Raw genomic sequence first — 26,800 nt, 5'->3', positions numbered from 1 at the left:
AGCATATTAGAATGAAGACTGGAGAAATGATGCTGGAAATTTAGCTTTGCAACACACAAATAAATTACATTTGACAATATATTTAAATAGAAAACAGTTATATGAAATTGAAAAATATTTCACAATATTACAGTTTTTAATGAATTTTTTATCAAATAATTCCGGCCTTGATGAGCAGAAGAGATTACTTTTAAAAACAATGACCCCAAACCTTTGAAAGGTAGTGTATTGCATACTTACAATGTTGCCCATCAATAGAAATTATTATGGATGCAAATCGACTATTTTAAATCTGACAATAAACCTTAATAACCGTATTACACTCCCTGTATCCCATAGAGGGCATCATCCTCACACTCTCAAACTCTGCATCCTCTACAAGTATCTCAGAGTGTGTTTGGACTTTGAAGTAGGAGCACAAAATAGGGCATGTTATTAAAATGTGTATATGCATGTGTGTGATAAAACAGGCTCTGTGTATGTGTGTGTATTTTACAGCTTGTGAGGGAGGGACTGCAGGAAACAGAAACTTGATGGCAGATAAGTCTGCACTTCTGATGATACAGGTACGAGTGTATATGGACGATTGTGTGTGTGTGTGTTTTTGAGAAAGTGCATGTTTCCTTGTGTCAGGTCTCTCTGAACTACTAAAACCCATCTAAACCACACAGCATAAGAGGAAAACAGATCCTGTTGAGCTGTGTGTGTGTGTGAGACACAGAGACAAAAAGAAATCAAATGCATGTTTGCATTTATGATCATTTATAGATAAATAACTGCTATGTAATATATTATTTGATTATATATTATCCTACATTATATATGTTTAAAAGTGCAGTGCTAAACAGTGTATGATCACATAAACCAGATTTATTACATTTTTATTACGCTTCATTTAATGTGGTTTACAAACAAATTCCAAAATTAATTCTTGCCAAGCGCCAACTGTGTGAAAATTTGGTTTTGGTGACTAAATCGAACACTATTACGACCTGCAAAATCACAAGGTTTTCTTCAGACTGTGAAAATGTCTCCGAAGTGATTCAAAACAAGTCATCTACTAAGAAAACATCTGTTGTGACTTAAGTAATATTTTTTAAAATGCTCATTTCCCCTTCCAAAACATCACATTGTGGCATTTATGTTATATTGCTCACATTAAGCCATCAGAATGAAAGTACAAAGAGCAAATCACAACGAGGCCTAATGTTTTTCAAGTTTTATGCACATTACTGATGATGTATGTGCTGTTGTCACAAATATTCAGAAATGTTAATATAACAGGGTCAAAATGCACCGTTAATAAAAACTATGCAAAATACAGTCTTACCTGTGTGAGTGGGGTTTACCCGCACATAATTGGCCAGCATAACCTCGCATGCGGCGCCGCACTCCAGTGGGATCGGACAGTTGCGGAAGTGACTCAGCATGTCCATGACTGATGGGAAACGCAGGTGCTGCACACGACACTGACCCCACTCAGTTAAAGATAGACGCAAATGCTGCAGAGGAAGAAAAACAGTGGAAAATGCAATATAAATACAGATATGAACAAAGATGTGCAACAGTCATAGTGAGGTTTAACTTACTAAGCAATACGGAACACACCAATATAGACATCTGATATACTTGATACTTCTACAAATTTAGCTTTTTTTTTTTTTTAACTACTTATGATATAATGGACAATCTTACACACTTAAATGGTTCCGTTTTTTTTTTTTTTATTATAAAAAAAAAAAACACTGAATAGGAAAAAATAAGCTCTATTTAGAAGCCAAAACCTGACATTAAGGAAAGAAACATACATTAAAAAGCAATAAATAAAAAATAAAATAATGAAAACCCCATATTTGGTCACTACTGCTACTCTTACTACCGGCTTTTAAAACACTGACTGAATAAAAAAAGTGATGCCAATAAAAACAAAGTGTGTGTGTGTATTGTTTCTAACACGGATAATAAATCAGCATATTAGAATGATTTCTGAAGGGTCATGTGACACTGAAGACTGGAGGAACGATGCTGTAAATTCAGCTTTAATCACAGAAATAAATTACATTTTAAAAAAGTACATTAAAACAGAAAACCAATATTAGAAATTGAAATAATATCTTACAATATTGCATTTTTTTTCTGTATTTTTGATCAAATAAATACAGCTTTGGTGAGCACAAGAAACTTCTGTATATATATATAAAAAAAAAAAGTACTGATCCCAAACTTCTGAACAGCAGTGTACATATATTATTTAGAATGTAAATAAAATGTAATAAAATGTCAATAAAACACACACACACACACACACACACACACACACACACACATATATAGCTAGCGTGTCACTGTTTTTACACATTTTTTGATTATTTTATATTATTACTATTATATAATAATGGTGCTTTTTTTTTCTTCGTAATATCATAAGAGTTGATTATTATAAAATATATAAATACATCTCAAATAATAATAATAGAAAGAATAAACTGGTCACTAATACTGTATATCCCTAATGCAAATAATGAAATGTTTTTGTAATTCATGATTATGAGGATGAGGATGATGATGATGATGATGATGATTACGCCTCATTACCTTTGCTCTGCCCTGGTAGTTAAATGTGAGGACGTAGTCTCCTCTTCGTGTCTCGCTCTGTCTCACCAGGAAGTTCCCATGACCGCTGAACCCGGCATGCTGTACAAGGTAGGAAGCTCGCACACGTGATATGGGCCCATGGAACCATGGGTAAGAGGACAGGAAGTGATCCGTTTTATTATAGGTGTGCTCTGAGAGTCCAAAACCCAGAGAGCCTGTGGACACACACACACACACACACACACGAGACAGAAGGTTTACAGACATCGGAGCAGTCCATTACTATGCAAAATAATTTCATCTAATCTGTTAGTTTATTAAAACAAAAGAAAAACATATGCTATAGTGGAAATCTATGCAGAAAAATCACACTGTTTCAAAAGTAGAACCACAAACGTCTTCAGTTCTCAGTTATTTTAGATGAATAATTTATTATTAATATAAGTGTTGATATTTAAGTAAGAGATGGTGTGTGTGTGTGTGTGTGTACTTGACTCACCCTGGCCGCTGGGCTCTGTACTCCCTCTGCGAGCTGCATTGAGCGAGTCGCTGACAGGAAACGCTTCTCCATCCACACTATCTGACCTGGAATCACACGTACACTCTCATAAACATCTATCAACTCTTTAAATTGCATAATGAAGAGGTCACAGAAAGTCATGCGGTCAATAACATCCCATCACATATGCTAAGGTGCGTCCACACTACGAAGCAAAGCTTTCAACAACGATCTTGAGCGATAACAGTTCATTTTTGACGTGCATACTGCTGCCCTAAAAAGCATGTGGAGCATTATATAACACTTACAAATGTGTGAATGTCACTGCATTACATTACAAAGCAGAAAACAAGCGGCCATTTATTTTTAAGAATCTTTTTCTTTAAAAAAATACTTTTTAATTGATAAACTTCAAAATATTTTTTTTATTATTATTATTTAAAAAAAATTACATTATTTTACCTTATTTCAAGTTCTATTTCCCATTACATATTACATTTTATAGCAACTATATTACATTTAGTAAAATATATTTTTATCAAATTTATTGCTATTCTTTAAATAATCAAATTAGACATTTTAAAAATAAATGTTGGTATATTTGTCACAAAAATTGACATTCAGATATTTGATGCACAAAATTTTCATGCTGATTTACTTTTACTTTCCAGACATACACACGCACACGCGAACACACACACACACACACACACTACATTATAATACTTACAATATATAAAAAATAGAAATATTAACATATTAATTAAAATTGTAATATTATATTTATAATTATTAGATAAAATAATTCAAATTACTCTGGGAAAAATAGTGACAAATTAAAACAAACTAAACAAACAAACAAATAAGAATGCAATGAACACAGCAAGAAACTGGGTCAAGATAAGAGCAGATCTTAAAGGACCAACATTAGACAGAAAAACAGACGTGGCTTTGAAACCTATAGGGACGAAATGAAGGAAAGGACACAAAAAGAGCAGAAACAAGACTCGGGGAGGGGCTTCAGGGGAAGTTGTGGGAGAAAGAAGCACAAAAGCTTTTGGTTCTAGTCAGGAAATGCGTCGTGTAATTCTTGGACAAGTGAAAACACCATTGTATATGATGCTCTTATGTCAAAATGAATGCATGCATAAAGGGTGGATCGAAAAAAGGGTAATCATAAAAAAATGAGAGAGAGAGAGAGAGAGAGAGAGAGAGAGAGAGAGAGAGAGAGAGAGAGAGAGAGAGAAGGGGGCACGGAGAGAAAGGAGGCCATGAGATGTGCTGAGTCGAGTTCTTCAGATTCTTAGTAATCAGAATAACAGGAAGACCTCACTCTCGTTCTCTCTCTCTCTTCCAAAAACGCACATCGATATATTCACATAGGCTTGAGTTCTCAGTACCCTCACACCAATAAAAGGAAATGAAACCCATGCGTTTGCGCACACACACAGACACACACACCTTTTGTAAAAGACACAGAACACACAGATGGTGTGTTTGTGTTTGTATGGATATGTCTGCAAGCAAACAAACCAAGCGCATCTAAATTAAGACTTTTAAAAATACTCAAAAATGAGTTAATTTTTTTTAAGCACTGAGTTTGGGTTTATTCTATGTGTGTGTGAGAGTGTGTAAAAGAGGAAGTGAGTGGGTTTTCTCAGTAGGGGAATGTGAGGAACTTTAGCAGATGTCTGGGATCTTCAGAGGAGTTTAGTTCAAATGCTCTCACCTGCTGGAGATGCATTCTCTGAGCTCCGTGGTCCAAGAGCTCACCTGCTGCTCATTATCAGCCTCGAAGAGAAAACTACCCGCATGACCAGTAACCTGAGCGCAGAACGGGCAAAAACAGACAGAACACAAGACAAGAAAAGATTTAGAAACTAGATTTAGTTTAAGAAACTTGATGGTTTTCATAAAACAATCTTACTGAGCCTACATATTCATACCAAATACAGTTATTCCTCAGGCCGATTAGCCTTTTTTCTTCTTTTTTTTTACATATACACACACACACGGCATTATAATGTTTACAATATATTTAAAAAAATATTATTTTGAATAACTATATAATGAACATATTCATTAAAATCTCATTTAAATTGAAATATTCATTTTTCATATTCATACCAAATACAGTTATTCCTCAGGCTGGTTTATTGGCTGATTTTGATTATTATATTCATCATGTTTTATAATATTTCTGATTAAATGTGAAGCTAGACTTGCAAAAAAAAAAAAAAAAAAATGGCTAAAATAAAAAAAATTTAACAAACAAATAAATTAAATAAAAATTACACACACACACACACACACACACAGTCTTAAAACCTTTAATTTAAATATACAAACATAATTAAGTGAAGTGACATTCAGCCAAGTATGGTGACCCATACTCAGAATTCATGCTCTGCATTTAACCCATCCGAAGTGCACACACACAGAGCAGTGAACACACACACACACACTGTGAACACACACCCAGAGCAGTGGGCAGCCATTAATGCTGCGGCGCCTGGGGAGCAGTTGGGGGTTCGATGCCTTGCTCAAGGGCACCTAAGTCATGGTATTGAAGGTGGAGAGAGAACTGTACATGCACTCCCCCCACCTACAATTCCTGCCGGCCCGGGACTCAAACTCACAACCCTTCGATTGGGAGTCCGACTCTCTAACCATTAGGCCACGACTTCCCACGAGGTCACAAAAACTATTATTTAAATATATACATTCCTAAATACTATTCCATGTAGTCTCTTAACTATGAAATTATGATGAAGTCATAAAAGCTACTATTTAAATATATTTAAATAAATAAAAAATATTCTAAATTCTATTAGGCATAAAACCTGCATGCATAGTAATTTTTAAGACTCTAGAGTTAGTTTTAGAGAGAAAAATGCTTGGTTGCAGCACATGGAGCTGGCATCACTGCCTGCATTAGTTTGGCCATCAGCCGCTACTCTCTAGATATCAGCAGAGACCAAAGGAAAACCAATTTTGGTCGACCACTAATCATGACGACTTCAGCAGAAGGCAAAGAAAAAAAAAAAAAAAATCAAAGACTGAGTTCTCCTTTCCAGTTCTGAATCGATTACATTTCTAAGAAGCGTCATTAACCAGAGAAAGATTACAACAGATATAAGCTGTTCGGTGCAATACATTTTCTTTGAGTTGGGTCAACAATTCAAATGAACAAACAGACAGGGAACTGTATGCACATGTGCATGTTTCTAAAACCTCTTACAATCAGCCTCTTGAATATATTAGTTTATCAAGTGTGTAATCATTTGTTATTTCATTCACCTTTAAGACAAATGTGTTCATGTTGTCTGGCATCTCTAGGCGATTACAGCGTCGAATCTCTTGGATGTCTGAACAGGGTACGGTGAGCTTTGGCGTTCTGTAGTCCTGAAACACAAAGAAAACAACACATCTTCTTAATAGAATCGTTACATAATGTTTTTAGAAACTTCCATTTATAAACTCGAAACCTCATTTACCATTTATATCATGCTTGTAGTTTGTATTTTTACTGCCCTTGTAAATGCATTAGCCTAAATGTTGTATGGTGGCTGACCTTTCTTAGAGCAGTTTTCCACAACAGCATTAAAATAATTATTACTGAGGAACTGAACACTACTGCTGCTTATATTTTTCTAAATAAATGCAACTGTACAATTTGAATTGTATGGAAGCTTGTTTCATTAAAGGCAATTCATAGAAAAGTAAGAATTGTGAATTCTTTTTTTCCGGTATCTCACTTTTTTCCTTGCAAAAATGTCAGACAGAACTGCAAGATAAAAGTCAGAATTCTCACAAATCTGACGTTTTCTCAGAATTCTGAGTTTACATCACGCAATTCTGTTTTTCTTTTCTTAGTATTCTGAGTTTACATCTCTCAGTTCTGCTTTTTTCTTCTCTCCTATGGAATGATCTTGTTTCGGCCACAGGATAAAATAATACATTTAGATAATTGTGACTTGTATCTCCCAATTCTGACCTTTTTTCTCAGAACTGCTACATAAACTAACAATTCAGAGAAAAAATAAGTCGTAGTTGTGAGCTATAAGTTCACATTTGAAAGAAAACAGTCAGCGAGATAAAAAGCTGCAACTGACTATTTTCTATCTTGTGGTGGAAACAAGCTTCCATAGATTTTTTTTCTCCCATACTGACACAAAACCAAAGACGTTTCTTTATAAATCAATAAAGCATAATGCACCACTCAGACATATAATCTGACAAACAAGGACTATGTCTTAAAGACAAAACATAGATTTCTAGTGCATGACACACTCCGGTTTGAGCGGAGAGAAGGAAAACCGAGAGGGATGATTTCCTTGTTCTACTGGGATTAGCTAAGAATGTTCATCTGGAAATTAAGAGAGACTACAGCTATGACCCGTGATCTGAAACCTTCGACCTACGCCTACACACACGTATACCAAATCTCCTTGGGAAAAAATGAGAGCGGATTCCGGGAAGTTGTGAGAGCTGCAAATGATTCCGGACGCTCAGAGCTGCAGGAATTTCCTGAGTGTCTCCCGTCAGTTCTGACACATCAAAGATTTAGGAATGAAGAAGCTCTTTCTCTCGCAAACGAAATCTGTCATTTTGAGTGAGTCACGGCTTAAAATAGCTTGACACGCACAGGCTCATGCCAGATCAATGGTGCTGTAATATTACGATCTTTCCTCTTTGAACTGCAGTCAACTCTCACACAGTGGAGAGCAGAAAACACCACTGATTCATTCACATCCACACACATACATGCACACTTCTGCACTCATTCCAGCAGAACAAGAAGTGATTGAAGTATTAAACCCCACACACATATACAATAAAACAGATGACTGGTTTCTCTTCGCAAATGAACGAAACTTGCTATTAATGAATAAAATATCATTTAAAGCAGTATATAAATAGCAGATTAGACTTAATAATTCACGCAAGACACGATGCACACATGTGGAAAAAAAATATTCACACAAACCAATTCACGTAACGAGTATGTCTAAATGACTGATTTTACTTCCAAGACTTGAGTATGCATGCAAAGCTAAAACAATACACATTTGCAAGGCTAGTTAACGATCTTCTGCACAAACCTCTGCTGAACCGTGACTTGAACTGGATTCTCACGCTGACGATGTAACGCTGATGACCATCCAGGTAGGCACACGCATCATATGCCCACAGTGGGTTATGATTGGTCAATGGACAGGTTCAAATCTGATTGGCTAAGGAGTATGAGTGACTCGCATAGATGGAGTTCACTGCCAGGAAAGTCTCAAAAATACACACTCAAATCCAAGGTGATTCACACAGTCCATGATGTACTCGTCAATTTTAAACATTGAACATTTTTTGTACACAGTTTTATGAATACGTATTCTTATTTTGTGCAGGTGAATTGGTTTTTGTGAATATACATTTTTTTTGTGCATGTGAATTCGGTTCCATGCATGTGAATTGGGATACACATGTGTGCATCATGCCTTTTGTGTGAATTATTGAGTCTAATCTGCTTCCACACAAACATCTACTAAAACTATAGTATAAATACGAGTAAAAACAAAAGATGAATGAAACTAATAAACAAATGTTTACAAAAGACGGTTTAGACTGGTATACACACTGTGTGGGGGTGAAAAAAATATGTTTACTAACAGAAGATGGATTAAACTACTAAGTCATAGACCAGAAGCATTAAATTGTAAAGGTCAAAACTGATTGAAATATAAAAAAAATCCATAGCAAACAATTCTGTAGTGAAACATGGAAAGTAAAAATACAAACAAAACATTTGCCAATTTAATTTAACTCTGTTCATTCAAATACCTTCTGTGGTCCTATGCCAGAAAATCTTACATTTAAAGAGATATTTAGATCAGTTTCAGTGTCGAAGCTTGTAGTGTACCTAACTACTTTTTTTATTTTTCAAGTGTACCTTGACTGTAGTTTAACTATGACTAACTTAAGCAAGCTAAAGTTTTAAACACTGTTGTAAAGTGCCTTCCAGAACTGCTGCCTGCCGAGTGTGAAAAACCATGACCACTCTTAAACGAAGAAATCAACATTAGCTTGATTTCTATGACCATATTTGGGCCTTTTTCAGAGGCTGGAATATTTACTCTCGCTCAGTGGTGTAGTCCTAAAGAAAAAAGTGGTTTACTATTACCCATTCGCCCACCAACAACCCACCCCACCAAAAAGAAAAAAAAAAAAAAAAATAGTAGTTTAGTAATATTATCTAAAATTGGTTGACAGATAGTAGTTTACTGAATGACTTGCAGGTTGTTCCAGGTCTGTTTACCACATTACAGTTCTATACATAATTTCAAGCTGCTTTGGAATTGTATTAAAAAAATACATTGTAAAAAAAATTACTTAATATGAAATAAATATTTCCAGATTCATTTATTTTCTTAAATTTGCGTTGGCTTTAGCACAATGGAAATTTTATTAAAAATAATTTATATTTATACTTCTAATATGATGGTTAAAATGTTTACACATGTAAAATCAAGCTAATTTTATAATTTAGGAAGGTAATCATCTCCTGCCAGAGAATTTTCCAGTGTATAGCTTGATAAACAAAGGTTTTATACAAATAGGCCTATATGGATAACATAAATTACATACTGTATAGCCTACATAAAGCTTACAAAGAAAGCTCCCTGAAAACCTGTCATTCGTCTTAGCTGATCGCGATCTCACAAAGTTCCGTTATAATCAATGAATCTCTCTGTACTGCACAATTAATCTTTTATTTACACTGTTATAATAAGATGGTTCATGAGCTTGCAGAACTGAGCACTGGACAAAATTACAGAGTTTTAAGCATTGAATGGGTTCTAATGTCTCTGATTGGTCATTAAGTTCAATAAATCAGCAGGAATGTGTGTGATTGGCCACATTGCTGAACGCTATAAAAAATGTAAATGGAAACCTGTTGCGCTCTCCGGAGTGCAAACACAAATGTGCACTAGATAGTTTGCCAAATCTGTTTATTACAGCTTCATCTGCGGGTGGCTCTTGCTTTCACTATCATCCCCTTAAAACCAGGCCTGAACTAAAGGTAGGTTCGGACATTTCTTAATGTTTTCCAATATCTCTGTCCATACTTTGCGTATATGTGTTTGTTTTTTCCTGTATCTGTCACTTTTTCACCAGCAGGTCTACTGTTATGAACAGAACTGTGTCCACCTAGTTGCCAAACAACAACCTCGTTGTAATTTGTTTGCACAAGCATGTTGTTATTTGTGCACAAATAACAAATATATATATGCATAATAACAGCTGTCCATATGGAAGTGCATGGGACGCCAGTACGACCAACTTCAAATTCTATTTGTTATTAACTTGATTTATCTTAAAAAAAAATAAAAAATTAAATAAATTAATTAATTCATGGCTCATGTTACCGCATTTAACACACGGTTTAATTGTGCATGTGTTGTGTATGAGTGCCATTTAAAATGCCACAACAAACAACTAAGCCATTCATCTGAATAACTCCACTTCCTAACAGTTACTTTTGCTTTTGTTCACATTCTCAGAACAACCTTTCAAAATGAGTCACGTAATGAAATTAGCAATAACAATCGGAAAGGAATCTTGAAATGACATGATGCTGACAACACAATAATGACACTAGGAAGCGATGTCTCAGTGATGGTCTTTGGTGAAAATGTAGGCTTATGAAGTACAGATTTGAAGTTTATGGTCTTAGTTATGGTCTGCTTAATAAAAACACAGATATGACTTAGCAAATATATATGTACTGTAATTATTTAGAAATATATATTTCCATATAAAAATACAAATAAAGTGTATGTGTGTATACATGTACATTTAAAAAAATATATTAAAATAGAAATATTAACCTTTTAATTTATATATAAATGTTTTAATTTAGCATACCATCACTGTATACACACACAGGCAAGCATAAATAAAATATTTATAAACAAATAATTTATTATCTATTAACAATTCAACAATACAATTGAAATTTAGAAATAAAATATGATAAATTTGCAAAGCATCACTAATATACACACACAATCTGTAAAAAGACTGTAAAAATGCTACAGTAAAAGCTGTTAATTAGTTAACGATAAGTTCTCTTACTATAGTATAGTACATACAAGAGAACTTCTTGTTAACCAGTTGACAGCTTTATAGATATACATGTGTGTTTGCATCAAACTGTAATAAATCTAAAATTAAAAATAAAATACTGTAAAATTTACAGTTTTAGGAAATTCTCTTGTAATTTACAGTAATTTCCAATCGTTTCTATGTGACACTTTACATTTGATGCTTTTTCATTGAAATAACTGTTAATAAAATCCTTACACAAAAATACATTTTAATATTTTACTTCTATTTGCATTAATTAGGCCCCGAGCACCGCTTAGAAATTGCTTTCTTTTATAATTCAATTTAATATTTGTCCTACATTTTTTTGAAAATAATTCCATAGACACTTAAAGATTTTGACCCCTACAGTAGATGTTTTTTTCTTCCATAATATATGAGGGAGGGCGCACAACAATACAATTCTGCTTTTAGTGCACCCATTTGGCCAACAAAGTACGTATAATAATTCAATTTAATATTATTTCAATTGTATTTCATACATTTTTGAAAATAATTCCATATATACTTCAAAATAAATTTGAGAGTATATATTCAGTATATAATATCAATGCTCTTCAGTGGTTTTGACAGTTAGCATGTTTTTCAGCATAACATTTTCTTGAACATTTCTTTTTAAAACACACACTCACACATTTGTACATGTTGTGCTTAAGACTGATCCCTTCTTAGGTCAGAATGGTTTGCACATGGTTTTCACAGCCTTTACTTTTACACTACATTTATTTACCTCCCTCTCTCTCTCTTTCTCTCCCTGTGCACTGTTAAAACACAGTGACAATCACTCTGACCTTTACTTCTGCTGCTCTCGAAAGCCCCACCACAGCTTTAGTACTGAGAAAATATACATGAAAGAAAGACACAGAGATAGAGAGAGGGAGAGGGAGAAGCGCATTAGAAAAAAAGAGAGCTTCCTGTGTCAGTCAAAACCTCCTGATGATGGACAAATATCTTACTTTTCTTTCTTTTTTTTTTTTTTTTAAAGGGTTGTTTTCTGTAATCTGAAACAGTGAGCAAAACCACTTGTCATCCACTGCTAGCGGTGTTATTGCATAAAGTGCTTTTTGCATTAAATGAACGGCAGGAAAGAAAAAAGTTAAAAACAATTTTTAAAAAAAAGTGCATTAATGCATCTTTTTTTTATCATTTTTTATTTCAATCTTTCTCCCAGCTTGAGCGGTTTATCTGTAGCTGCAGATTCAAAAACACAGCTGTAACTATAACATGTCGAGAAAATGCTCTGGGCCCTTAAATTACAGAAAAATATTTATTGGCTTATTCACAATAAATGCAAATGCACTTTGGAAAGTGTGAGTACAATGACACAACATGACAAAATACATGTACACTCATGAAAAAATACACACACAGCTACTCATATTCATCTTCATATTCACACAGGTCGAGCGAGCATCCTGTTTACGGACTAGAGGAGCTGAACCACAGCACCTACACGCACACAACGAGACACAGAGATGAATAGAGAGAGAGAGAAAGAGAGATTGAGGGGGAGCGAGCGGTGCTTTCCATGGGTAGCTCACTGAGGTCAGGTATACCAGCTCGGCGGTTGCAGGTTTTAAAATAAAGAGTTGCAACAATGCCCACACATGCTCGCAATATAGATCTAAAATCCACTCATAGCCAGACTGCAACTGCGAGCGATTCACTGCATGCCAGAAACTAATATGCTCTCATTTGGGGTAGGTGAGAGGTAAACAAATAAGAATTTTCGATATTCTTAAAATTTGGATAATACAATTCCCATATAATTTTTTTTTTTTATTTGAAAAATACGCAATTTGTAAGTGATTCAGAAATTGCTGACAAATAATGTGTTGTCATTTTAAAACGATGTCCAAAATAAAGGCATGTTATATTTTATTTTTCTGTCTTTATTTTTGACACGCAATCATCTTAGGTTATTCTTTTGTTACATAAAGATTTTTCATATTTATTCATATGAAAAATCTATCTTAATATGGCATTCATGGTAGAATTCTTTAGAATAGGTGACACTTGTTAACTATTAACTACGACATTTATCTCAAATTCTTAATTTGCTGCTTATTAATAGTTAGTAAGGTAGTTGTTAGGTTTAGGTATTGGGATTTAGAGTAAGGTCAAGTAAAATAAGGCATTTATATGTTCTTAATTAGCACTAATACATGGCTAATATTCTACAATCATCTAAGGCTATTCTGTTGTATTGCATTGAATAAATAAATAAATAAATATTTATCTATTAAAGGGATAGTTCACCAAAAAATCTAAATTCTGCAATTAATTACATACCATTGTGTCATTCAAAACACACAAGACCTTCGTTCCTCTTCGGAACAAAAAATTAAGTTATTTTTGATGAAATCCGAGAGTTCGCTGACCCTCCATAGACAGCAACACAACTGAAATGTTCCCAGGCCCATAAACGTAACAAGGACATCGATAAAATAGGGTTAGGGTTAGGTCAGGAGTTCAACTGCAATTTTACAAAACCATGCGAATACTTTCTGTGCGTAAAGAAAACAAGAAAAACGACTTCTCTTCCCATCTGCTGTGATGTGCCACCATTGCGGAGAGCATCAAAACACATCCACGTTCTTTCCTCTGCATGTAACAACACAGGCGTATGGCGCTGCGGTTTACGTTAAACACAGGAGAGCATGCACATTTCACTTGTGTTGCTGTCTGTGGAGGGTTCAGATTTCATCAGAAATATCTTCATTTGTGTTCCGAAGAGGAACAAAGTTTAATTAATAAAAAATGAAATAACATTTTACATTAAAAATATATAAATGTAAATATTTTATCTGCCTAATCCAACCACAAAATTGTTTTATTTTCAACTTTGATGCAGAAGCAAATCGGACTGTCATTTATTCTTGTAATTTATCATTTGAATAAAGGCCTACTTCACCTGGAACATGACCGCAGTCTACATTCTTTGTACAATTTGTGTTGCAGTACACATCACAAACACAATGCAACAAATCAAAAATACACCTACTGCAATGACTGACAGTAGCATCTATACTGCATCGAAACGGTCTTGGTATGACGCATCAAAACTGGAGCGTCACGTCGCCACCTGCAGTGTAGAACCATCTTGAACCAGCTGTTAGCTGAGAGAAAAACACACTGCACAACACTTCACTGCATTTACACAAACACGCTGCCAGCAAACACCTTTGATATACAAATTAGAGAGCCCAGGCATACTTTACACATGAGCACACACTAAAAACCACGCTGAGAAAACCTAAACACCATGTGCTCACGTCACGACAACAAAACTCAAAACAAAGCAGGCCTCTGCACCTGAGATGGCCTCTGCTCATTCTGACACGCAAAAGACCGCTGGATTCATGCAATGCAGAAATAACAAATAACAACACCTGGCATTGCATTATAACATGCATTTCATATCTGCATATATATCATCATTCCAATGCTTCTCTAGAGTGGTCAGACAGAAAATGCCAGGTGTAAATCTCCAATGACAACTAGCAGTGTTACATTAGCTACAAGTGCCTTCACTTCAGCATCTGTCCATCTATCGCTGTTCATCATACTTGTGTTGACACAATGCTTACAGTATGTTTACACAGCAGTGTAAATCATGGCGGGTGAGGGTGTTTTTGAACGCGTCTGGCCAATCATTGTCTACTTATGTCACGGTTAGTACCAGTTGTGCTGGTTAGACACTGCTCCGGAGTAGGAGCTAATTTGGTTCTCGATGAAGGCAGTCCGGTACAAACATAAAAAAAATAAAAAAATAAATAAATCGCACCCAGTTCTGCTGATGCAAAAACGCCCAAAAGTGGGTAGTTCAACAATTAGTTCTGGTACTATGAAAAGGTTCCCGCGGTGCGAAAGGCCCTACTTTTATAATTTATAGGGATGCACGATAATATCGGCACAACATCGGTATCGGCCGATAAAAGCTTAAAATGACCATTATCGGCATCGGTCGATATGAATATTTCTGCCGATGAGCCAAACCGATAGGGGGGCGTGTGTGCGTGCGACGACCATGAACGTTAAAAACTTAAACTTACAACATGTCAACTGTGTGGAGGCATTTCGAGATCTGTCAAACAGATAACAAAGTTGCTATTTGCAATATTTGTAAAGCACAAGTGATGCGAGGAGGCGTAAAACAACAGTCTTTCAACACTACAAATATGATTACACATCTTAAGAGCCGTCATCCTGAGCAGCACCAAGACCTGTTTTTCAGGTGTGAATGTCTGTCTACATTTGTAAAATAATACATTTATGGTAGAATCAGTACAGAAGAGATACATGGGTTTCTCTTCAGTAAAATTAAAGTTTAAATATATCAGGCGAAAAATTTGTATATATATCGGTATGGGCATCGGCCAAATTATTTTGAAAATATCGGCATATCGAATATCGGCCAAAATCCAATAATATATATATATAAAGCAATCAGCACGGTCATCTGTGATAACATCACCTCCCAACACAAACACGCCCAAAATTATAGTCCCACCCCTGATGCTGATTGACAGGTTTATGTGTTGACATCAGAAATTTAAATGCAAAAAGAATTGATTCCATTTGAGTTTTGGCAGGTTACATGCACGACACAGAGAGAGTGAAAAAGCAGGTATGGTAATTAATATTGTTATTTAAATATGACAGGCTCATTCCTCATAAGACATGGGAAATACAGCTGCAAATGGACTTTGCTTTTTCATTTGAAATTTGGCAGTCACTGTGCGTTTGCGAAATTGAAAACACGAACATTGATGCAAAATTAGCAATTGCTTGTGGATTATGTACATCAGGGATAGGCAACTCCGGTCCTGGAGGGCCACTATCCTGCAGAGTTTAGCTCCAACCCTAATTAAACACACCTGAACAAGGCAATCAGTGTTTTCAGGATTACTAGATAGATACAGGCAGGTGAGAGTTTATGAGGGCTGAAGCTAAACTCTGCAGGATAGTGGCCCTCCAGGACCGGAGATGGATGCAGCCGCTGGAATAAGCCACCGCCACTTGCGCCCCAGACCGAAGAGGGGAGAGCGTGCGGATGACGGACTCCACCCCTTACCTGGACCCTTCCTTCATGAACACTACCTGCCCTTCACATAGCCCCTAGCACGATGAGGACACCAGATTCCCTATTTATTTTGGACACTCTTATTTCCCTGTGTTTTGTCATTTTCTGTTAATAAAAGCCTCTCCGATGCCTGATGCCTGACACCCTGTAACTATTCGGACTACTACTTTTACTTGAGTAAATATTTCTAGAAGTACTTTTACTTTTACTTGAGTACAGTTTTAGGGTACTCTACCCACCTCTGGCTTTAAGTACTAATAAACAGCAAATATGTTAACAATAGCTATGCTAATAAGAAACTAGTCAAAATAAGTATTGGTACCTAGACTTATGTGTTACCATTAGGACTAATTATCCTAAAAAGACCTATAAAACTCATTGTATACAGTATTTCACACACACCACACAGCTGTTGTGAATATTCACAATGGGGCCTTCAACAGTGGCTGAGTCCAAAAAAATAAGCATTCAGTGATGCATAACACAGGCGTCATGGGGCTGTGCTGTTGAATTACAGGCGACACTGCAATGTTACACTGTCAATATTTTGCAAAGCGGCTGTTTCACACCCACATGACCATGTTTGTCCTCTGAGCACACAGCTCTCAAAAGTATTGGGTGAATGTGTTTTACACAAAAACACACAACCACACAAAGATGAGGAACTGTCATATGAAAAGCAAACAAAGGATCTCATCTCAATCCCGATGCTGCAGATGCCGAGAGTGTGTACCAGTGTGAATCTGTTATGCTGACAGACATGCTTCACTAATAATGATTGCGCTACATCAGTAAAAATTGATTCATGCAAGCAACAGCTGTCATAAATAACATTTATTAGTATCATAAATATACTATGCAAGTCCAAAAATATGCAAAATGATCCCCAAGATCAGTCAGTTTTGGGTTGCCAAACAGACCACAAGTGACATGAAAAGTACAATTTCAAATAAGGCATTTCCAAAATGACGAGAGAAAAGGGTGATACACTGAAAACGATGCATGCAATACAATTCAAATTAAATCATGCAAATTATAAAAACTTGACACGTAGGAAAAGTATCACTTGCAGTTTTGATCTAAATCAAAAATGCTTTTGTCATCATAATCATCATGTGTACCAGCGCACGGTCTGCAACTACCGTATGTGTGCGTGCTTTTACATCTTTGAAAATGCATCAGAGCGCTTGCTGCTGTCTGCATCTCTGCGTGTGATATAATTCTTGGTTTTAAATTGACAAGTGTTATGCTTTCGGGGAAAAAGGGACATGTCTGATTTCGCTTTGACTGATGACTGTGGCCTACTTATCAATCTGCAGATTTTCATATTGATAAAGATGGGTACGAGGTCAGAGCAGCTCTTGATCATGTTAAGAAATGAAACTTTTGAGTCTCAGTTTGGGTTTCAGTCAAGTTTCAAACCGTTTCTTCAAAAGTCAAATGGAAAACAAACGAGGGCATGTAAACAGAGCCTAACAGTCAGATTCTGCAAGAAAAAAAAGAAAGAAAAAAAATTCACATTCATTTTCTCCATAAAGAATAATGTATTTTTTTTTTTTTTTACTTTAATGCATTTTTATTTATATTTTTTATATATGCTTAATATAGCTAAATTAGCAAATTGTGAATAATCTCAGAGCTAGTTGGTTTGCTTCAATATTTTTCGAAATCTTTATGAAGAAAATAAGAAAAATACTGCCAGAACCAAGGTGGCCTGTAAGATGTGCTATCAATATTTCACTCTATAAAAACACAATAAACAACTACCATATCTTATGCAATTGGACATTAGTTTCAGTTTAAATCTGTGCAGCCAGTTTTTATACCAAATACTGTGTTGCAGAACTGATTTGGTTGTTGGCTTGTTAAAGTGTTGAAATGACTCTGGATGTAGTTGTGTCAGCATCTGTATGTGCATAAGGTCACCGTGAAGCTCTAACACGCTCCAGATGGGAGGATGCGGTTTTCTAGAATTATAAATATTTTCCACAGCACTGGCTGCAATTGTTGTGCAGCAAATAATAATAGAAAAACAAGACTATAATTGCAAAATGTAAAATCTAATTTTGATACAGCAGGTTTTCTTTCTTGCTTGATCACACACTAACAAGCCACATCAGAAGACTTCGACATATACAACACAGATCTCTAAAGATTCATCCAATCCACAAATCCACTCTTCATGAGCTCAAATGCATTGCACACCGCTGGCTTTTATGGTGTCCATAGTTATCTTCTTTTCACTTTAAGGTTTCTAAGCACTCGACCAAACTTGTTCAGACTACATCGGCAATTAAAGTCTGTGGTCTCCAACCCTAGAAACCCCAATGAATATAATTTGAGGCCAACACCAGATGTTTTTCACAAGCCTTCCGAAGAGCATCACATACACATAACAAAGCAAGAAAGTGTACAGTTTTGCTACACATATACATTGCCAGGCTCTCTTTCCAATGCTTGTTTCTGATTGGTTGCTTGTGGCTTTCTGCAGTCACATTTGTTTGCATAATGACACTAAACTGTATCTGCTACATTGCAATGCATATTATATATAGATACACACACACGCACACGCACACACACACATGCACACACACGCACACAATATGTTAGCATTTTGCCTCTGGACTAGCTAGTCATCTTTGACTTGATAATAATACAACACTTCTGTGAAATCTGACAGCAGATAATCATACTAATTTATCTGCTGTGCACAGGCTGGTTTTAAAGTTAGGACTTCCCTGAAACAAAGTTTCTCACGCAAAGAAATTATCAGCCAGCCTGCAGCTTCCTCTCTTAGCATATCTACCCTCACTGTTGCTATTGTAGTGAACACACCAAACATAGAGTGCACAGCTACAGAATCAAGGCATGGACTAGTGTGCACTCTAAAATACAGCTTCCACGCTCTCACACATAAGTGCACACATTAAACACACACATACATAAGATGCATGCAGCGAAATAAACTATGATGAATGCACAGCAAAAGCATACATGTTGCTCTCTTTAAGATGATTAAACTAATAAAATGTCCCTAAAAAAGAACCTATGAATGCATTGCTAATTTGAAACTAAAACATGTGTGCATGCTTCTGACATTTACTGGAGTGTATAGACTTTAAGTGTTTGAACTTTCTTGGCCTACGTTGCTTTTCCCTTACATAGACATTCAGAGCAAGTCCTCGCATCTCTGCCAAGATTCCTCAGCAGCCAATCAGAGCCTTGATACAGCCGTGCTGTGACCCCTAAAGTGAGCAGACGTCATTTGCTGCCTGAATGAACTAACAAAACTAGCAATTAGGCTATCATGTTGTGTGACCAGGAAACTGGAGCAAGGCCGAGAGAAAGGCAGACAAAACTGTAATTGTGTCCATATTAGTATCATTACACATAACATTATCAATCAGATCCTGTTTCAAATTGGCTGTTTGTCTAAAATGTGGGTGGTTTAATTAGGCTAAATGGGTGTTAATGTGAAAGTATCACATACTAGTTGACCCATGCCATTTTAATCAATTATTTACCCTTGTTTTAAACCCATGTAGCACAAAAGAATAAATGCAGGAGAATGCAAGATCTGTTTTAAACTTGCTAAATATTATATTAAAAGTTGTTATTAAATCCTCCACTCTGCCATAGCTCACATTTGTATTCACATATATTCAAATTTAAGGCCTCATGACCTTCTCACAATTTTTGCTCTTGGTTCTCACATGCCAGTGACATGACGCCTGGTGCAACATCTCAAAGTGCATTATTAACTAAAACACAGCACAGCTCCTAAATCTCATTTATGGTTGCATAGATTTAAATATGAAGGCTGATTTATACTTCTGCGTCGGACCTACGCCATAGCCTTTACACCATAGGCCAGGGTTTTTCTAATCTTGTCCTGGAGGGACAATGCACTGCAGAGTTTAGGTCTTGCCCTAATCAAACACACCTGAGCATTCTAATCAGTGTCTTCAGGATCATTAGAAAATCACAGGTAGGTGAGTTTCATCAAGGTTGGAGCTAAACTCTGCAGCACACTGGCCCTCCAGGACAAGATTTGAATAACCCTGCCGTAGGCTATGCGTCAGTTTTCATTTATACATCTGCATCATTGTCCGCGTCGACGTGCAGTACACATGCAAACCGCTAGTCTGATAATGAACATGAATTTGCGCAGCTTGTAAGTTAACAACGGCTCTGAGTAGTAACAGCTGCTCTTGTGAAATCACGCACCTGATGGAATTTTCCGCTGATTAGAGAACCGGGTTTACTGATGAGATGTGCACTAATTATCAGCCAATATTTATCGTGCACCCCTATAAAATATATTAAAGTGCACAGAAACACACATAAAACTCAATTATATACGGAGGGAGGAATTCTAGCAGACTAATCACAGCGCTTGCAGTCCGCATAGAGTTGACGCGCTGTTAGATTTTTGGAGAGGTGCACATCAGGCTACGGTGTACTACACATAGCCTACGGCATAGGTTTGACGCAGAAGTATAAATTGGGCTTAAGGCTTCAAGACAACTGTTACAAAAGCAATTGGTTCTTGTGTGTTTGTCACTGCAAACAAACTTTGTACAATACAAATCTTGAAGTGACATTTGAATATATACGGATGAAGTCATATTCATATTTGCAGATATTTAAAGGGGGGGTGAAATTCTATTTCATGCATACTGAGCTTTTTACACTGTTAAATAGTTGGATTCCCATGCTAAACATCGACAAAGTTTCAAAAATTAAGTTGTACGTTTGAAGAATACTCCTTCCGGTTTGTCACAAGTTTCGGAAAGTTTTTTTCGAGTATGGGTCTGTGTGACGTTAAATGGAGCGGAATTTCCTTATATGGGTCCTAAGGGCACTTCTGCCGGAAGAGCGCGCGCTCCCGTATAGCAGCGCACTGAGAGCACAACAGACATTCACTGATCAGAGCGAGAGCGTCGCGAAATGTCACAAAAGAAGTGTGTTTTTGGTTGCCAGGGCAAGACAACCCTGCACAGATTACCAAAAAAAAAAAAACAGCATTAAGGGACCAGTGGATGGAGTTTATTTTTACAGAGCATCAACGGAGTTGTGCAAGTGTTTTTGTTTGCTCCCTGCATTTCGAAGATGCTTGTTTTACAAACAAGGCTCAGTTTGACGCCGGATTTGCACATCGTTTATTTCTTAAGGATAATGCAGTCCCAACGAAAAAGGGTCACGATCGTGTGTTGGAACCGCAGGCAGTGAGTAAAAATGCTTCAAATATCTCTGTGTTGTTAACTTAGCTATCAGCGCGTAAGCACATCAAGTAAACAACATGCAATGTTGTCATCAAACTGCACTTTCCACATGTACAGCTTAAAAAAAAAAAAAAAAAAAAAAAAAAAGACGACATAAAGTGGAACTTAGTCATTTTCCAAAACCGCTAAGCAAATAAATACAGTTTCAGTACATACCACATAGAGACGTCCTGCTGTAGTCATTGCTGATGCTGCTCTTGTTAAATTTCAGCCTCTGGATCTGATTCTGGATCATAAATATACGGCTGAATCTGACTGTTAGCCATGGTTTGTTTTGGATGTTTTTCCCTCACGGTAATGTCACAGTTTCCACATGCTCTCAACGCAAAAGCCTACTCGCCCTCGTGATTCTTTAGCTCCGCCCACACATCACGCCTCCAGCGGCTCGTGTTTTTCTGGGAAAAATCGGTACAGACTATCTTTCTCTTATCTTTCTCAAGACTTTTTGGAGTTATGAAGGATGCAGTACTACTCTATAGGTACTCAAGATTAACAGGATATTGAGTGAAAATGAGCAGTTCACCCCCCCTTTAAGTATAACGCTCCAAAACAAAACACGCAAAAAGGCAACTGGTTCTTGCATGACGCCATCGACAACAAACATAATGCAACACACTGACATGTCATATTTGAATATATGTGAATAGAATTCACATTTTTATAGCTACAACAGTTAGGTTGCGTTTACATGTTTAAATATAATGAGTCAAGTCACGTGTTCTTGCATGGGATTGTCACTGACAACTCTGTGCAATAGCTACATACATGGATAAAATGTAAAAATTTTATTAACTTAAACATGATGGAGCTCTTCAATCTTTTCATTTCATTTAAATATGCAATTCATATTTGCATATTTAAATATAGCCTAATGCTTCAAGACAAGTTACCCCAGATTTCATGCCAAAATTTTAAAACGCAATTGGTTCTTTTGTGATTTTTCATTAACATTAAACTTCTGGCAATACATCTTGCCGTGCCATATTTGAAAAAATTTGAAAGAACTGTACATTTTTATAAACTAAAACACAACATAGCTCTTAATTCGCATTCACATTAAAAACATATAATGCTTCAAAACAAATCACACCAGATTACAAACGCAATTGGTTTTCCCAAGTTTTAAATATCAAAATAATTATCTATAATAAAAGATGCGACCAATATACCAAACTATTGTAAGCCAACAATAACTACAAATAATACAATTATCAAATCGGGCCAAAAACAACAGCAGTACAGCAGTAGTCACTCCGACTGACTAAAGATATATGAAGATCTTGAAAGTTTGCTTTACCTTGGGTGGGTCGTAGAGCTCCAGCTGGTACCTCTCACTAGCGGTGTGCTCGTTGATCCTCCTGACCTGCAGGTGGCAGCGCAGCCAATGCGGGGGTGTGTCTGAGATAGTGTCATCCACCTCCAGGTACCGCAGCTGCCCCTCTTTACAAACACTTCCTGTCTCTTGTCTCCGTCTCACAGTTCGTAACAGATTCCATCGTTCCCACCGCGCACCCTTCTGCGAGGTGTGATGGGCGGGTACCTGCACAGTCTGAGGTGGGGTTTGAGGGGTGCATTCAATAGTTGCTGAGGGTCCGCCCCCCTTGATCAAATCGTCCCTTGGGCTACCTGAAGGTTCATCAGTTTGGGGGGATTTCTTAAAGAATCGGCATACGCTTTCTCGAAATCCCCTGACAGAAAAGTTGGTTACATCACTACGGGAAGGGAAGGAAAACAAAGTGGGTGAATATCGTTCAGACCCGGTCCTCTGCTCTAGGTGTTCATCTTCCTGGCTATGATGCCGCGTTCTGTGTGTAGTGTCTGCGGGAGAGCATCGCAGCAACTGCTCCTGTTCTCTAGGGACGACGGCAGCATCTGGTTTGGGTGCCAACACGGCAACTAATGGAGTCATTCCTGGCCGCGCAGTCTCCCGGTAATCCAGCACCCCTGAGAAGGAAGTGATGCGTAAGCGGCCAGTCATGGGCAGCAAAGGAGGAGGCAGTGGAGGCCACAGGGCAGGTTCTGCATCTTTAGCCACCTCGCAGCTGAAGTGGTGCTGGAAGAGGGCGCTGAACTGCTTTGAGAAACTTTCTGGCGGGACCACATCCTGCACCGGCCGCTCTCTGACGAAGCGCCGGTAGTGCTGGGCAAGTTCTCGGGCCGTGGTGCTGGCATGCAACTCGCAGAACTCCCTCCATCCACAAGGAGGCGCTATGGACGGTGCAGTGCTTGTGGTCTGCTGGACAGTGTTACCATTCATTGCAGTAACCAGCACAGCAGGGAATCACTGTGAACAACAGATGAACAACATTAAAAACGGCATCAATAAGCAATAAATAATAAGACAGCGCTGTGGCTGGGGTTTAAAATATTTCCAGTACATTTTCTAAAAACTTTCTGTACTATAAACGTGCAGTGAGAAATTAGCACTTAAAAGCGTGGACTGTGGCTGCCTTTATTGTATATGCTTTTGTAGGAGTTTGCCTTCCAGGAAAAAAAAAAAAATAATTATGGTAGGAGATTATGTAGATGAATCACGCAACCTCATTTACAAAAGTTTGCGGTAGTCAATTTACTGATATTTGCACCCCCAAAAAGCACGTCTTAGCGATTTGAGCGCATGTTGTTAGTAGATTAAATGTACCTTATTATCATTGGCTGTGCTGTTCTTTATTTTGTGCATTTTCAGTAAATCACCTGTAAAACTTTCTACTCCCAGTGGTGCTTTTATAGGATTGCGCCCTCACGCTAATTTGCCTTTTTAAATAAATCCAGTCCTTAATATGCCTAACTGGAAAAATGTTGCTGAAATAAATCTTTGAATCCGAGTGCTTTCCCATCTGGCTTCGAATAAGTTGTGTGCATGTGTAGTGCCATGATGTATGTTTATGCGTATCTTACAAATTTGTGCATGTTTACAGGGGACTGGGCATAATTCTATCTTCTGGTGAAACTACAGACTTCTTTCGTGACATACGCGGAACTTCTCCAATCAACCAATAAAAGGAAATCCCGTCCTACATTTTATTCAATAGTCCTTTTTCATATACGTCACAAAAATAACAGATAAGATCCTTCGCTACTATTGTATTGACCAATCAGCATCAAAGAGATTGGTTTTTTTATATTCTAGAAAGCATGAACAATTCTCTTTGATTGCGCAGTGCATCTACTGACGTAGGAATCTTTGTACCGAAACTGTTCATTGAACCCAACTTTCTATGAACATGAACATAGTGTATCAGTTTAGCTCATCACCACATCGCTGACGGCATCTTTCGAACTCAGCTGGTACGATACGGATTCTTCACTTTTACTCACTCATTCATTCAGCTCTCCAGTACAGGAAGAGAGTGACTAATATCACTCAGGCTGCTTTATAACACGCCTCAGGTCAGAGGCAGAAATATCTGTGAGGACATCTTTGATGTGAAGAGGAAGACTGAGAAAGTTGAAAGTGTCAAAGCATCTGATACGACTCACCGACGGGCCCGCGGTTCTCGATGGGGAATCAGCTCGTGAACGTGTGCAGTCAATCCACACATGGTGCAAACCACTTTCAGAATCAGATCACAGTTGCCATTTGCAGCCAGGGGAAATTTTCATTTGATCAAAAGATTCAAAAAATCTGCACACGGGCTGCACCAGACGTGTTGCGACACAACTGGAACCAATCTCCCCATTCTCGTTCCCCACATCCTCATTTACCAGCGCGTGGCCTTCTCGGACGCCTGTGAACGTTTAACTCTGCGTGAGAAGTAAATGCGTTCTTAAAGTTCCGTTGGAAGCCCTAAGGCATTACAAAATGAAGGTTTAGTGCATGAAGAAAGCAATAGATCAGAAAAACCACAACACTCGCATAGAGAGAAAAAAAGAGGAGGGGACCATTCTATAGACAGCATGACGCGCACTGCTGTCTTATAGGGTGACAGGAAGCTTTAACCTACACAGGGAGAGGAACACCCATCACACATATAGCCGTTTTCTTTGGAGTGCAAAGCGAAGCACTTTTTGACACGACGACCAAAACTGTATGCAAACATCTTTAAGATGTGTTGCTGGTGCGGTGGTTTGTGTACAAGGAATGGTTTGCTCAAAAACGCTAATTCTGGCATCACGACTAACGTCAGAAACCATCACAGTTTGACTCATTTTACAACAGTATATATATCACAACAGTTATTTGATGGAAACCTAAACGGTTTTATATATTAAATAGCCAATGTTTTGATAATGCATAGAGTAAATTTTTTAACAAATGACAATTACAGGTTATTTTCTGCTATAATTTTTAAGCATTTTAGCATTGAAAATAAAGCATTCATTTTATGTGCGCAAACCAAAAGACCAAATGCATTTTTGCATTTAAAATGCAAGCAGCAGGAAAATGTAATGGAAGATTTTGGCATAATTTATATACCCTATTGTCATTGCAAAACCATTTTTCTAGAATTTCTGTGTGAGGCACAAAAACGAAATCAAATAGATTTCTGGTGAAAAAAAAAAAAAGTAATCATTTGCCATCATTTATATTCCCTCTTGTCATTGCAAACCTGGTGTTCTTTCACCAAATACAAATTCAACTTTTGTGTTCCACAAATCATGCAGTAATGTTCTACTTCATCAACCAGCAAGACTTTCTTGGTCAGCCAGCACCAGACTAGCATCTAACCAGCTTGGGAAGTCATAAGCTGATGTTTTCAGCATAATGCATGACATGCATGGTGTTTACAGCACAGGCAGTCCCGCGGAGCGCGTGCTCTCGCCTCACGCACTCGTGCTGTTGTTCAGCGCACATGCCGTGAGACGTGGTCCCGCCCCCTGCGCTGGCCCCCGGGTGTTCGTTCTATCAGTGATCATCTGGCCCACTAATGACTCAGCAACCTCCAAACAGACTAACATCACTTCCTCTCTGGCGTCTCTTTTTCCCTTCCTCATCCCTCACGTGCATGCAAGTCCAATTCCCGTTCTTGCAATAACCCATCATTCTGCTTTCTTTTCATCCCCACTGCACTATTGCACCAATCTTTAAACCTCCACTCACGCAGCCACTTCATTGTTCTCATACTTTAAACCCATTTCCTGTTTCACGCCATTAGCTTATTCATTTCACACACTAATCTTTTCCTCTCTCCATATACTTTTCACTTTGTGGCCTTTACAACCCCAGTA

The 26,800-nt window shown here is 37.3% G+C and overlaps 1 protein-coding gene across 1 annotated transcript in view; it reads right to left on the bottom strand.

Moving 5' to 3' along the window:
• Positions 1 to 26,800, bottom strand: part of sh2b3 (SH2B adaptor protein 3) — a 37,253-nt gene that overhangs the window by 3,077 nt on the left and 7,376 nt on the right. The window contains exons 2-7 of the mRNA XM_026240449.1: positions 22,929 to 23,915; positions 6,395 to 6,499; positions 4,824 to 4,918; positions 3,095 to 3,180; positions 2,596 to 2,810; positions 1,331 to 1,502 (exon numbers count right to left, since the gene is read on the bottom strand). Of these exons, the coding sequence (XP_026096234.1) occupies positions 1,331 to 1,502; positions 2,596 to 2,810; positions 3,095 to 3,180; positions 4,824 to 4,918; positions 6,395 to 6,499; positions 22,929 to 23,888 (1,633 nt within the window). The 5' untranslated portion in view covers positions 23,889 to 23,915. The remainder of the gene's footprint in view (positions 1 to 1,330; positions 1,503 to 2,595; positions 2,811 to 3,094; positions 3,181 to 4,823; positions 4,919 to 6,394; positions 6,500 to 22,928; positions 23,916 to 26,800) is intronic.

Source organism: Carassius auratus, linkage group LG30F (assembly GCF_003368295.1).
Source record: "Carassius auratus strain Wakin linkage group LG30F, ASM336829v1, whole genome shotgun sequence".
NCBI classification, from domain to species: domain Eukaryota; kingdom Metazoa; phylum Chordata; class Actinopteri; order Cypriniformes; family Cyprinidae; genus Carassius; species Carassius auratus.
The sequence above is the reverse complement of the archived record's forward strand: the minus strand, read 5'-3'. Positions and strand labels throughout refer to the sequence as shown.